General features: G+C 39.9%; 1 protein-coding gene and 2 long non-coding RNA genes across 3 annotated transcripts; 2 read left to right on the top strand and 1 right to left on the bottom strand.

The window, feature by feature from the left end:
• Positions 1-4: 4 nt before the first annotated feature.
• On the top strand, positions 5-4,308 carry LOC121711531. Its single transcript, XR_006032359.1, has 4 exons — positions 5-28; positions 1,469-1,499; positions 3,078-3,143; positions 3,692-4,308. It is a non-coding gene; the product is annotated as an uncharacterized LOC121711531 (long non-coding RNA).
• Positions 4,309-5,752: 1,444 nt separating this feature from the next.
• On the top strand, positions 5,753-10,823 carry LOC121711957. Its single transcript, XM_042095854.1, has 3 exons — positions 5,753-5,788; positions 6,194-10,771; positions 10,806-10,823. Exons 1-3 carry the CDS (start codon positions 5,753-5,755, stop codon positions 10,821-10,823), a joined length of 4,632 nt encoding a protein of 1,543 aa, XP_041951788.1.
• A 3,150-nt stretch (positions 10,824-13,973) lies between these two features.
• Positions 13,974-14,471, bottom strand: LOC121711533. Its single transcript, XR_006032361.1, has 2 exons — positions 14,355-14,471; positions 13,974-14,085 (listed from the first exon to the last, which is right to left on the bottom strand). It is a non-coding gene; the product is annotated as an uncharacterized LOC121711533 (long non-coding RNA).
• Positions 14,472-15,573: the final 1,102 nt, after the last annotated feature.

The following is a 15,573-nucleotide window of genomic DNA, read 5'->3' as shown; positions in this document are numbered from 1 at the left end:
CTTCCTTTTCGGTGATTGCTGGCTGAAGGTAAGACGTGTCTGTAATGTCTCGTGAAAATTAATTGATATGTCGGTATATTTGGTTTTGAGGTAACGTTATTTATAACAGAATAAACTCACGAAAATATTAAAATATGTTTATATGCCTCTAGATAGCCACCTTTGTTACATTTGTTAACGTGTTCGTGTCACACTATGAACGATAAACTCAGGCAGGAACGGTAGCGGTTGTGTAAATGTGAATTCGTAACGTTAATAAATCAAAAATGTTAATCCGATTGAGAACTGGCCGTTATCTCATGAACAACGTTGTATCAAATACAGTCAAAGGTTATTAGCAGCTAACGTTATTACTGGGACGATGCTTCAGCCATGCTGTAGGCTAGCGTTGTTGGATAGCAATTAACGTCAACCTTGTATTGTTTGAACTCACATCTGCTTCTTCAATAACCGTGTTAGAAAACGTGTTAGCTGCTACATTATTAGTCGGTTGAGTTGGTTTTTGAGTCATCTCAGTTAGGAATGCAAGTTCACGTTGTCTGCTATTAAAATCAGAGGCAGACTAGCAGTGTTTGCAGCTAAAGGGAGAACATAACGTTAGCGAAGATGAGTTGATATTGGCTCAGCAAGACCATTTGTGAAGGCAGGCAAGCATGTGTAATTCTTAAGAAACAGTTATTTAATTAATCGTAAATCTTTAATTAATCTTGATATAGCCTAGGTTAAATTGGTGTGGTTTGGCAGCAAGCATTCAAACGCGAGGGGGGAATGTTTCTGGCGGTAAATATATTGCTATGAGGGTAAGTTATGGCGAAAAGACTCTTGAACTGGCGTATTGCGAAAGGTCACACAAGGCGACAAACAGTTTCGTTGCACGCTACCTGGTCTAAATTATTATTATATGCATTTGTCAAACGCCCTATTGCACAATAGTATTTTTTAGGGGTAAATTAAATGTATAACGTTTTTATCTCTGACAACCAATGCCATGACTATTATGAGGTGTCTTGTTTGGGTTTAGATCATGGCTTTAGATATGGGACTAGATGTATATTTTGGTGTTAACAGTCTTGAATGCAATGCCATACAGTCCTGTATGATTAGTAGTTTGGGTGTATTCAATGAAAATATGCATGTTTTATAATGAAACATATCTATGAGTTATGAGGCTGTCAGTAAATTTTGAAGGCATAGTATACAGATTTCCTCCTGGCTCAATACAGAATGTGGCAGGTCCTGCATGCCTTTTAGGTAGCTAATTTCCTAGTTTTACATCAATTTAACAATTCTGCTAGTTTTCATGTTAACTGAATGTTTCAAGCATGTTTATGTATACATTGGAAGAGTTTATTGGTGGATTTTAAGAATGGTTACAAGCCAAACCACACGTTTAAAGTACATATCTGTCATTGTAAATGCTAAGTTTGTAACTTTCATAACCTATATATATATATTAAATGCTTTCCAGATTTTGGATTGCTTTTTGACCTATAGTAAAGGTAAGTGCTAAAAGTTTCAGGGCTTTTATGTTGCATACTATCACATAAACAGTACAACTTCTAGGGGAATTTAGAAACCTTTTACGCTGGATTGACAGATACATTAGTTTTATTCCTGTGTCATATGCCTTCTACTTTAGCTCAAGAATGTGCATGCCTAACTCTGGTGTAGCTGTAAATGTGTGCAACAGGTTCGATTTCATGCTACTTGTGTGTAGGCTTAATGGTATGTAACAATCCTCCAGATGTCAATTCGTTTTGCAGATTAATAATAGCTATAAAGCAACATATCACCCCTTTTGATGAATGCAGTGTGGGCTACCCTTGCACATGAAATCAGAGAAGCAAAATTGTAGGTTGTGGAGAGATGCTGTAGCACAAATTGATACATTTGGCACTGTTCTGTTTAAGGATGTAAGTGAAATGGTGTTACTAAGCCACCACTATTCAGTGTTCATGTTCAGGAACAGCACTATCTTATCAAAACAGTGAGGTGGAACAGGTTGACACCTGAGTTTTTTTTTATTTTGTTTGTTTGTTTTTAGGTTAGCATTTTGATAAATGTTAGATATGAAATATTGTACATTGAGATAGCAAAATCTAGAGTACTTCTACTGAAACTACTTGCGCGGTAGCAGAACTTGCAGGGCAGCCTAATTTGACACAGCACTGTCTTTGGCATTGCCACCAATGTGTCAACGACAGTTCAAGGCTGTGTGAGGTGACTGTAATTTGCACTTGTGACATAGTTGACAAGTGATTCGACACCTTGTTTTTCAATTATTTAAAATGTTTGAACATCTGGTCAGTGTTTTGCACTATGTAAGTAGTAATTATTGTGTGTAGGATTTTATTGTGAAACATGTTAAACATCTGATGCTAAGCTTGATTCTTTATCTGAGAAAAGATTAGTATTTTTTGCTTTCAGTATGCTTTGCTCATGTTTTTAATTGTTGTATAGTTGAACTTTTGAATGTACTTGGTTTAAATTAAGTAGAAGAAGGCTGTCTTAAGTTGAGAATTTAGAGTCCTTATGATGTAAATATGTACATTGTTATTGCCTGTTCAACCAGGCTTGTGCAAAATTCAGAATTGAATTGAGAATGACTCCTAAATTCCAATTCAATTCTTGAATTTGAATTGAGGTCAAAAACAGGATGTAGAATTACAATTCAAATTTGAATTAAAGGAAGTAGAATTGAAATTCAAATAAATTCATATGCATAATTTAAGGGTAGTGTTTAACAATGAAGTTTCACAATATATGTCAGATATGATCGCAACAAACACACAACTTATAATTGAAAACAGTAACCAATTACATTTCCAAACTAACCTTCCCAAAACTGAATGTATGTGAGATTCAATACATTTGTCCTGTTGTGTGTTGCCATGAATTTGAATTCCACTTCCTGTCATTCAAATTCAACATCCTGTGGGGTGGGGCCAATTCTAATTCATTAATTGAATTGAATTCTAAAATTTGGAATTGTGCACAAGCCTGCTTTCAACAGAACTGATGAAAATATTTCAGTGTAACGTATGCGATTTCTGATGTGTTTTCTGTGTGTTTTTCAGATGGCGCCTCCTAACAAGCGGTCCAAGGCGGCCAAGAAGAGACAGGCTGACTTGAGGTCTACTGAGGTCAGGCTGTTGAGCTGAACTATCTGTCCTGATGTATTATGATTGTGTCTAATAGGAAACATGTAATGTTGAGCACATTTTATGTTTCTCCCAATTCCTATTTACAGTAGTTTGTATGTTTACTTGAAATGCCGCTTACATTTTGAATGTATTTTAATGAAGGATGTGCTGCATGTCTAATTTAAAGGAGAAATCCAGCGAGTTCTTACATAGATCTACGTTTCTCAAGGTGACCAAGTATTGACGGTACAAAAAATGAAAACGTTTGTTTTTACCGGTAGCTGCTGGTTGTAGCAACTCGAGCTAGGAAAAACTGATTGTTTTGATTTTGTTTCATAACAACAGTACTCGGTGACCCATGAGAAACGGAGATCTATATGAAAACTCGCCATATTTCCTTTTAAGAAGTTGCTGAATATTTATGATCTAAATATATATGCATTACTGTTCTGAAAGTATGTGTATATTAGTTGCTTTAATGATGAAATTATTAAAGAAGTATGATATGTTAGACTTGGTAACCTTATGATGGGTTTTCTGTGTTACAGGTGCCGAGCAAGAGGTCCCCGGTGGCGCAGGTTGACTTGGTCTCCTGTGACGAGGTTGGGCGTCCTCGTAAAAAAGCCCACACACAGTCTTCGGACGCTATACAGTCTTCGGACTGCCAGTTACAATGCCAGTTACAATGCCAGTTACAATGCCAGTTACAGTCTTCGGACGCAATACAAGCAAACTCTACCAACTCTCAAACAAACTCTACCAACTCTCTGAATATGTGCCATGACTCTGTTGTAAACTCATTGTCAAGTAATGTGAAAGAAAATAATGCTACTGATTGTTCTTTGAATGAATCTGTTGACTTCCCAGAGAGATCTGTGCTGATGGGGTCCTTTCATCAAGGCGATTCACGGTTTGGAAATGTGCGCAACAAGCAGTGTGGTGCCATCAGTTTGACTGCTGTTTTGAAGTCCAAGATGAAGAACGTGTGGAGTTGGGAAACTCGAGATCTTGATGATGTTTTGATTAAGGGAACTGTTCTTTACAGGTCAATGAGTGCACAGGGTAAAATAAGAGACCAAGGAAGGGGTTACATTGCTGTGTCTGAATTGCCTAGACAATATGAAGTGTGGAATTGTGATTTCTCAATAAACTTTGCTGATTCTTACACTGGATTTATTCAGGTTGAGGACTATGACGATGCTTTGCGTGATGTTGCCATGCCTTTTGATGTAGCACTGCAGCGGGCGCTGTTTAGCAATGATGCTTGTTTGTTAACCATTTGTGCTAACACATGTGCTGTAGTGAATGCAGGAGCAAGGTTTGCGTTTGTTGATTCACACGCTAACAGATACATCAACCAGAAAGGTGAGAGGACAAGTTGTGTTGCATACTTAAGCTCTATACACTCCCTGGTCACATTTGTTTACGACTTCGCAAGATCTTTTGGCGTGAGCACACCAAGGTTTGAGGTAACTGGAGTCACAGTAATAACTGATACCAATGCCCAGATGGACGATTCATCCAGCTGTTCAACGAGCTCTGCAAGTTGCCGTCCACTATACAGCGATGTGGTGAAGCCTAAAGTGTGTGAACGAGTTGTAAGTGGGTCGTCTACAGTTGCAGCTAATTTCACAAGTGGCACAGAATGTTCACAGACCATACCAGACACAAATGGTTCTAATGTAAACAGTAGACCACTCTACAGTGACGTTTTGAGACGAGTTCCCAGTAAGGGTGTTAAGCGAAACAAAATTGCAACAGACGATGTCATTCTTATTGATGCAGGAACGGACGAACAGTCTTTTCAACCTTTAAAGTGTAATTTGCAGGCAACTGATGTCATTATAAGTGATGTAAGAGTTCCCAAACATGCTTTTAAACCTTTAACTCGTCAGGACCAGGATGCACTGTGCACATGTTTAGAGCTTCAACATGGAAATGTTGATGTAGGCCTAATGGCAACAACTGATATTGATGACATGGGATGTCCCTGTAAGATAAAAAGTATAAAACCTGATGGGAATTGCTTTTACCGTAGCCTAGCCTTTAGTATTTGCCACAATGAAGACAAGCATTTGAAAATAAGACGGGCTGTCGTGCAACACCTTCAGAGAAACGGAACCAAATTTGAAACATATCTGAGGGAAGAATACACATCTGTGCAGGATTATGTCACTAAATCAAGGATCTATTACTGTGGTTCATGGGCAAAAGAAATTGATATTTTTGCTGCTGCTGACTTGTTGCAAACAACTATCTTCACTTTCAATGATGGAAGATGGAATATGCACAGGCCTACAGACTCACAGACATGTAGAGATAATTGCGTCTATTTAAATCACACTGGCAATCATTATGAGGTTGTAACATGTGTTCAACACAAAGATGCAAGACGTTGCGCAGGAACATGCCAGCCTGTAAATATTGATGACAAGTTGAGGTTAACACGAAAAAGAAAGTTGAACGATGAATCAGAAAATGTGAAAGCAAAAAAAGATCGCCGGCGATATCACAATGACAGCGATTACAGAGAGAAAAAGCGTGCATATGTTCGGAATAAGTATTTGTCTGATCCTGAATATCTGAAATTGAAGTGTGACAGCTCTAAAATGAAATATAAGAACAATTCCACCTTTCAAGAAATGGTACGTAGGTATTCAAGAGCCAAATATAAGACAAACAAGACATTCCAGAATCTCGTCCGTGGTTACTCTAAAGCCAAATATAAAACCAACAGGCCATTCCAGAATCTCGTCCGTGGTTACTCTAAAGCCAAATATCAGACAAACATGCCTTTCCAGAAAATTGTCCGTGATTACTCTAAAGCCAAATATAAGACAAACAATACATTTCAGACCCTTGTCCGTGGTTATTGTCGTACCAAATACAATAACAGCATTAGCTTTCAAAAACAAAAAAAAGAGGCAAGCAAGAAGGCATACAGAGAAAACAACATCCGTGCAAATAAAATAAAACGTAGTTGTGACAGTTATGCAAAGTGGCAAAAGAAACAGGAAGACATTAACTTTGCTGTTGGTCATTTTCGTCAGGAGGTCAGCCGTGGTCCTGAATATGTATGCTCAGTCTGTCACCGTTTACTCTTCAGGAAGCAAGTGGTTGAGTGTAAAAGACATTGCTATGAAAGCAAACGAGTAGAAGTGGCTGCATTGGCTAATAGATGCATAACATTGCAATATTTACATGTGTGTGGTGTTGGATGTGAGCAGAGGTGCCATTTGTCTGATAGTCCATCAAGCAAATTATGGATTTGCCATACATGTCATCGAAAAATACTTGGAGGAAAACTTCCCGAAGAGAGTGTCACCAACAACATGCATTTGGATGATATTCCAGCAGAACTTAAATGTCTGAATTCTTTGGAACAACATCTCATTGCACGTCACATTCCCTTCATGAAGTTGTTGTGTTTGCCTCGAGGCCGCCAGAGAGCTTGCCATGGTCCTTGCGTCTCTGTTCCTGTTAATAACACAACTGTGACAAATATACTCCCAAGAAATGAATGTGATGACAAGATGGTAAGAGTGAAACTGAAACGCAAATTGACATATAAAGGTCATTATGAGTACATGTATGTCCACACTGATCGTGTCAGAAATGCACTGAGGTATTTGATGGCAAACAATAAGTGGTATGGTGATGTGACTATGAATGACGAATGGGCAAACTCTCTGAATGGCACTGACCAGCATGAGGAAAGTACCAAACAGGAAACACCTGATAACAGTGATGATGAAAATGTTCCTGAAGAGCAAGCAGAGGAAGACGTAACTTATGTCAAAGACCAGAATGGGCTTTTGTCAGATACATCATTACAACCTGTCGATCTGGGTTCAGAGATCATTGATCAGAATTTTCAGGATATACTTAATGTGGCACCAGGTGAAGGTAACAGTCCAGTGAGGTTGCTGTCTGATAAAACCAACGAGGCAAAATGTTTCCCTGTTTTGTATCCATCTGGTGGACCTACATTCCATGATGAAAGAGAGTCCAAAATAACTCTGTCACGTTACCTGAATACACGCATTCTGAATGCAGATGGCCGTTTTGCACAGAACACAGACTTCATTTTTTACGCACAATACATATCAGAGGTGCATCAAGTTGTATCTAGTGTATCAGTGGCATTACGCAAAGGTGGCGGCAACTCCTTTCTGAAAGATGCATCGCCAGACATGTTGTTGGACTCAGATTCATTGGGTAAAATATTGCGCAATGACGAAGGATACAAGTTCTTACGAGGAATTCGTGGCACACCTCCATACTGGATGTCAGTTCAGAAAGATTTATTTGCCATGATAAGACAACTCTCCATACCCACATTCTTTGCATCTTTTAGCTCTGCAGATTTGAGATGGCCTGAAATGCTGAACTCTATTCTAAGAATAGAAGGTAAACAAACGTCTGTTGACGATCTTGATTGGTCTGACAAATGTGGACTCATACGTCGAAACCCTGTGACAGTGGCAAGAATGTTTGATCACCGATGGCATTGCTTTCTCCGTGATGTAATCATGTCACCAGCAGAACCCATAGGGAAAATAAAGGACTACTTTTATCGTGTTGAATTTCAACAGCGTGGTTCTCCTCATGTCCACTGTCTCTTTTGGGTTGAAAATGCTCCCAAGATTGATAAAGAGAGTGATGATGAAGTGGCACAGTTCATAGATACATACATCACCTGTGAGATTCCACCAGAAACTGATGCAGAGCTTAACGAGGTTGTGAGCAGCGTACAAAGGCACAGCACAAGACACTCTAAGACTTGCCGCAAGAAAAACACAGTGTGCAGGTTCAACTTCCCACGGCCACCATCAAGCTGTACTTTCATCACAAGAGGCGGTAACTGTGAGGACTTGAATGGCAATGATGACAATACAAGTGCGGGTGCAATAATAAAGAATGTTAAAACTGCGTTGACCATGCCTGACATGAATTTTGATACAGCCGATGCATTTTTTGAGTCTCTGGGGATAGATCAAGGTTTGTTTGAAAGGGCATACAACATATGTTCCAAAAAGAAAAGCATTGTCCTGAAACGAAATCCTGGAGACATTTGGGTGAACCAGTACAACAAGGACTTACTCCGTGCTTGGCAAGGCAACATGGATATCCAGTATGTCACAGATGCCTTTTCAGTTGTGGTCTACATACTGTCGTACATCACAAAAGCAGAACAGGAAATGGGTTTGCTCTTACAACGTGCCCAAGACGAGTCAATGAATGGCAACCTTGATGCAAAAGCAGCATTCAAACAGCTTGGAAGTGTATACCTACACAACAGAGAAGTTTCAGCCCAAGAAGCAGTGTATCGATTAACACACATGCACTTGAAAGAATGCTCTCGTGACGTACAGTTCATTCCAGTAGGTGATAATCCTGTTAGGATGAGTTTTCCATTGCATGTCCTCCAAACTAAAGCTCAGTGTAATGATGAAAGCAGCATTTGGATGACCAATGTGATTGAGAGGTATAAGAGCAGACCCCAGAATGAACAATTTGAGGATTTATGCCTGGCCAGTTTTTGTTCTGAATACAGGGTTCTATCAAAGTCACAGGTTCCGACTGAAAAAGATTCACATGACATTATACAGCTCAACAACAATTGTGGTTTTGTGAAACGAAGGACCCGAACTGAACCTGCTGTCGTGAGGTATCCCAGATTTTCTCCCACAAAAAACCCTGAAAAGTACTTCCATTCGTTGCTGCAACTGTTTCTGCCTTACTATGAAGATTGTCACCTCAAACCGCCCCAGTTTGATACATATGAACATTTCTATAAAAATGGTGCAGTGAAATGTGGTGTTGATATTCAAAGAGTGCAGTCGATTGTGGATACCAACAAAGCTTTATTTGAAAAAGAAAGTGATGAGATTGACAGAGCTAAACAGCTGCTGGAAGACAAAATTGATTTGGAAGATGCCTGGGCTCAAATATGTCCTGAAACAGAAAGGGAGCGTCTTCGTTGTTTGGATCTGATGAAAGAAAAAGTTGTAGATGATGAAGGTGATGATGATGACAAACTCATTCCTGACCTGACAGCAAACCCACAGACTACATGCAGTTTGGAAACAAATCATGTGTCAATGCCCAGACAGGATGCATTGCATTTATTGCGATCATTAAATGAAGAACAGTCTGCCATATTCTATGCTGTTCGTAAGTGGTGTTTGCAGAAACTGTTTGGACAAAATCCTGAACCGTTGCGATTATTCATTACTGGTGGAGCAGGAACGGGGAAAAGCCATTTAATCAAAGCGATACATTACGAATCTACAAGGCTGTTGTCACAGATTGCTGAAAATCCTGAGGACCTCACTGTGCTTCTAACAGCACCTACAGGAGTGGCTGCATATAACATTGGCGCTGCAACAATTCACAATACATTCTCCATTGGTGCAAATGTCAAACTGCCATATCAACCACTAGGTGATGAGAAAGTCAATTCTTTGCGAACCAAAATGGGCAGCTTGCAAATTCTGATCATTGATGAAGTGTCCATGGTCGACCACCGTCTTTTGGCTTACATTCATGGTAGACTGCGTCAAATCAAGCAGACTGGTGATTATTCCTTGTTTGCAAAAGTTTCCCTGATTTGTGTGGGTGATTTTTTTCAACTCAAACCTGTGAAAGGCACGCCTCTTTTTGCTGAAAACAAAGGAGCCAACCTGTGGGACAACAACTTTGAGGTTGCAGAACTGACTAAAGTTGTTAGACAAGAAAATGCAGCATTTGCAGAAATGCTTAATCGTCTCAGAGTCCGTAAAAAGAACGAACCTCTCACCGACTGTGATGTTCTCACATTGAGGCAGCGTGAAACTGGTGAGGAATCTACAGACATTCATGTGTATGCTACAAATGCAGAGGTTGATGAATATAACGTGAAGAGACTGCAAGAGACCTGCCCAGACGCAATCAGCATACGTGCTCAAGATTTTGTCCGAAATCCCAAAACTGGAAGAATGGAACGGAAAGTTGGCTTTCACACAAAAGTTTTCAACTCTTGCTTGCCTAAATGTGTTTCGTTGGGTGTTGGAGCAAGGGTCATGTTGAAGAAAAACATAGACGTGTCTGATGGCCTTGTCAACGGAGCATGTGGCACAGTCGTGGAAATCATTCAAAGTCAACAAGACGATGACATGCCTGCAGCTATCCATGTGGAGTTTGAAGACCCTAATGTAGGAAAGATCCAGAGGTCAAAAGCAAAAAGGGTTTCTGAACGTTCAACGATAGTAGAAGTGCAAGAGGAACAAGTGGCTAATAATGGTGGTGTACGAAGGCAACTGCCGATTAGCCTGGCCTGGTCAGTAACTGTACATAAATGTCAAGGGCTTACTGTTGAAAGGGCTGTTGTATCACTCAAGAAGATCTTTGCTCCAGGGCAAGCATATGTTGCATTGAGTCGTGTGAGAACTCTCGGTGGGCTGATAATTGAGGACTTCAAAGAATCTGCCATATTTTGTGATAACAAAGTAGATTCGGCTATGAAAAGCTTGCCTGAGTTTAACTTTGGAATGTCTGTTTCATCCAACATGAACCCTGTGTGCACAGTAGCACTTCACAATGTGCAGAGTTTGAATGCTCACATTCAGGATGTTCAATCCCACAAAGCTCTAATGAACGCTGACTGTATTTGCTTAACAGAGACGTGGCTCAATGTAGACACTGAAGAAGAGCCACAACTTCCAGGATACGTCTTCAAACACAATCCGAGGGGGAACTGTTATGATGACTCCGAGCCAGCCTTTGCAGCGCTGAAACAACAACAAAGAGGTGGAGTTGGTGTGTATTGTTCAGAAAACATTGATGTGCAGGTGTCAATTCCAGAAAGATGCAATTTGGAATGTCTGTATTTTGAAATATCTCATGCAAATTTGATTGCTGCTGTGTTGTACAGGCCCAGCTCTTATAAGATTGACATGTTTCGAGAACAGTTATTACAGGTCATCTTTGAACTTGAGAAGCATCCAGGGAGGAAACTCATCATGGGAGACTTCAATGAGGACATCTTTGTATCGTCTACAATTCTCAAGTTACTGGAACGGCATGGGTACACTCAACATGTGCAAGCAGCTACAACTGAAAAAGGTACATTAATAGATCATGTCTACATTAAAGGCACAGAAGATGTTGTTGTTGAAGTTGTGCAGACATACTACAGTTTTCATGAAGCGATACTGATTTCACTTTTGTAATGTTTTCTGTGATTAATAATATTTGTCTTTGAATAGGTAGGCATTTATGTTCTGGGTATGTTACACATGACGTCATTATGAGTTCACTTCATATTCCGTCCGCTAAGTGGGGTTTGGGTGGGTGGGTGGTGGCAAGGAGAGAGCATAACACTGGACGGTCCTTGCAAGGGATGGGAGGGGTATGGGGGCCATTTTCCAAAAGAAGTTGCAAATAACGGTAAAGATATACAGATGAATATGTAAATATCAGGAAGCTATACAGTTGATTTATTATCTAGGCAACTATTTTTTTTTTTTTATGTCAGCAGATCATTCCTTAATTGTCTAAAGCATTTTAGACTATGTCTTGTTAATGTTTGTCAAATTATTTCATTTTGGTTACATTACACCACCATTACACCAAGTTATGCGTAATGCTTTAAATGCTAAAAAAAGTCCAAATTAAAGTTTTAATTAATGGACAGACATATCACTCTATTGAATGATTTTATCTTTACTGTTATTGTAAAACCTTAACATTATCAGTGAATTACAGTTAAGACGATAACAGTCAATAACAGCAAACACAGCAGTTCAATTTTAGTGTACAAAAAAAAGGATAACAGTAAAATAAAATTAACCATATTATTTGACACAGATATCATAGTCAGTTGAAGACTGGTATTATTATTGCAACACTGAATTAAAGGACAACAATACCTTAAATCTTCAATGAAGTGAAAAAATAATTTTGTATGAATGAATTGTCGAGATTATGTAAGAATGGTGAAAACTAACAAAGAAAACAAATCTTAAGTGCAACTTCTTTTGGAAAATGGCCCCCATACAGGGAACTTTTTTGTTCAACATTTTTATGAATTACGGAATTATACCAAGTGGACAGTCATGCCATTGCTGTTTATCATGCATATCGAAGGTGTCCAAATCACCACCAATTTGCAGCTAAGCTACAGTTTTCAACAGTTGTGTGGCACAAAAAGTGAACCTGGTTCACCCTTATTGGTGTCATACTGACAAATGCTTTGGTACAGTAAAATCATGATACCATGAAAATCACTTGAAATAGTGCTGATTACAGACAAACTCTTGTCATTTACTGTGGGATCAGTTATGTTCCCTTTAAGCTGACACAGGTCAGAGGCCCAGCCTCATCTCGCTGCAACACCACTATTTCTTGGAAAAGGGCAGAATCTCCAAGGACATTCTGTTTGGTGGAGTTGCCACCAGCACAAGGGCAGTTGAAGGACATGAAAGCCATGGACAGCAATGCAGTCTGCTGAGACAAGCATGTGAGTAAACACGCTTGCTGCAGACAGGTGATGTGTAAAGGGGGAAATTCAGAGGACACAGTCAGAAGAATACCATTTGGATTAAAAAAAAAAAAAACAGCCGCAACAGCCATTATTCCTGTGTCGGACTATACAGCCATTTTTAGCAGTGATTTCTATGTCTATGTCTATGACTGACAAGTGGCGTCTTAGCACTGTGTATCTTTCATACCAATTGAACTGAATAATAATAATAATAATAATAATAATAATATGTTTATTTTACTGTATATAGCGCCTTTCTCAAACCCAAGGTTGCTTTACATAGTAGAAGGAAAACACCTTACCATTTTTGTCTGAGTGATGAAAATACATGTTAGCAGTCATTTACATATTCAGCACTGTCCACTTGGTATGCAGTTCTGTTAACAGGGTCTAATACACATGGTGAATCAAAGTAAATTGCATTGTTAAAGTAGTTAAAATATGTATCAGTTGATTATTTTATTTACAAATCTGTTACAATATATTGACAGACTTTAGATCAATATTTTGTTTATGTAAAAATGCTATGTTTTGACACAAAGAATTCAGAGAAGAAAGTTTTCTAAGTTTTAGATTGGGTGAGGACAATTCAGTTGGCTACTTAATCAACCCAGGACAATTTCAGCCATTAGTCTTGTACAACTACTTGAAATAAGACATATTTAATGGTTTAACGCATCACACCTGTGTGATGCGTTGTTCGTTTTCCATTTGGGCCTGATTTTGTATTAGGCTGTTCTTTTGTGTTCTGTTCTTTTGTGTGGGACTGATTTGTTTTAGCTGTAACTGTACTATAAGTATTTTGTTATCACACCACAGACTAATTTAGATATTGTGTAACATGTTAGGCCTACTTTACTTGTTGATACATTGAATGAACTATTTGTATTTTGTTTTGTTTTGTTATGTTATTATCAATTATTGTGAAGTATGTTTTGGCATGGATAATTACAAAGAAGGAAAAAGTAGGAAGAGTTATTGATATTATATCAGAAAAGTTACTTATGCTCTATGAATTTCATTTCATATTGGCATATGGAATCTGTTCACTAACATATTGCTAAATTTCACTGCTGGATCTGTACAATTAACCACCACAAAACAATGGACTGAATATGGAGTGCAAGAAGTCCTACTTTGTAAGACAAAACTGAACCAACCACTACAGAGGTTTGGAGTCGGAAATTATGAGTATCCATTATATGATATATATAACTGTACATTTTTTCCAAGACAGGCATCCTAATTCTGATTCATGCACTTTTGACAGGATGTAAACTTTAAGAAAAAGACATGTTGGTTTATTTTACCTGTGTAACAACAGCATGTAGACTTTTATTGTAAATGTACATCTGCTGTCAAATAACCATACAGAAAATGTTGGCCAAGGCCCAGCAACGTAGCCTTTCGAGTGACCTGCATCAGACACAGGGCATGCTGAGGATCACGGACATCCACCAACAACGCAGCCTTCGGAGTGTCATGCACCAGTCCTGCTGCTGATCATGGACATCCGCCAGCAACGCAGCCTTCCGAGTGACCTGCACCAGTCCTGCTGTGGATCACGGACATCTGCCAGTAACGCGGATCACGGCCATCTGCCAGTAACGCAGCCTTCCGAGTGACCTGCACCAGTCCTGCTGAGGATCACAGACATCTGCCAGTAACGCAGCCTTCCGAGTGACCTGCACCAGTCCAGCTGCGTATCACGGACATCCACCAGCAACGCAGCCTTTTGCGTCACCTGCACCAGTCAAAGAGCCTGCTGAGGATCACAACCATCCACCAGCCTCAGAGCCTTCCGAGTGTCCTACATCATTTCTACTGAGTATCACGGACATCAGCCAGCCCCACATCCTTCCGAGTGACCTGCACCAGTCCTGCTGCGGATCACAGACATCCGCCAGCAACGCAGACTTCCCAATAAACTGCATCAGTCACAGAGCCTGCTGCGGATGACAAACAACTGCCAGCAACACAGCCTTTTGAGTGACCTGCACCAGACACAGGGCCTGCTGCGGACCACGGACATCCGCCAGCAACGTAGCCTTCCCAAATAACTGCACCAGTCACAGAGCCTGCTGCGGATGGTGGACATCTGCCAGCCATGCAGCCTTCCGAGTGAACTGCACCAGACACAGGGCCTGCTGAGGACCATGGACATTGTCCAGGAAGGCAGCCTTGCAAGGGACCTGCACCAATCACAGGGCCTGTTGAGAATCACAGACATCTACTAGCAATGCAGCCTATCAAGATCTTATATTAAGATTATGTAAGTATCCGTGTTTTTCTTTTGCCAAAAGATGCAAAAGATCTAAATGTTTATGCATATTTAGTAGGATGTACATTTTATACACTATTAATGAATAGACATTTTGCTTTCTAACACCTGTGCAACAAAATAATGTATACTTTTACTGTAAATTTACATGTGCTCTAAAACTACCTTACAGATAATGTTTACCAAGTCTCAAAGAATACCTGCTGAGAGACTTCAGAGCCGAGGTGTGGCCACTGCCACAGGTATGCACAGAGCTTGTCCATGCGTCTGTTCCCTGGGACACACCAATGGCGAGGACTGCTGAGGCTCATCCGCTCATCTGCCAGCCACACAACCTATCCAACCACCTGTACCAGACGGAGAGCCTGCTGAGACCCCTCCTTTTTCATTGTTGGTTGTGGTGGTGCAGAAGGACTTGTACTTGTCAAAGAGCCTGTTTAGGCTCATGGACCCTCATCAGCCTTGGTACCTGCTGAGGTTCATGTAGCTGATCTTGGCCATCTGCAACAGCACTACCAGACAGTATTATAAAGGGCAATGAGCTGTAGATGTGGCCATCTACTGACTACCGGTTAAGAAGATTGACTTTGTCCTGTAGATTGGTATAGGCCCATTTAGTAATA

Source organism: Alosa sapidissima, chromosome 6, assembly GCF_018492685.1.
Source record: "Alosa sapidissima isolate fAloSap1 chromosome 6, fAloSap1.pri, whole genome shotgun sequence".
NCBI lineage: Eukaryota > Metazoa > Chordata > Actinopteri > Clupeiformes > Clupeidae > Alosa > Alosa sapidissima.
Note: the sequence above shows the minus strand (reverse complement) of the source record. Positions and strands in the feature narration are given on the sequence as shown.

Bases quoted from the DNA above. Each gene is read 5' to 3' on its own strand.
- LOC121711957 (XM_042095854.1), top strand. From the start codon at position 5,753: ATGAAATATAAGAACAATTCCACCTTTCAAGAAATG. The intron at 5,789-6,193 runs GTACGTAGGTAT...CATTTTCGTCAG, and splicing joins ATTCCACCTTTCAAGAAATG to GAGGTCAGCCGTGGTCCTGA.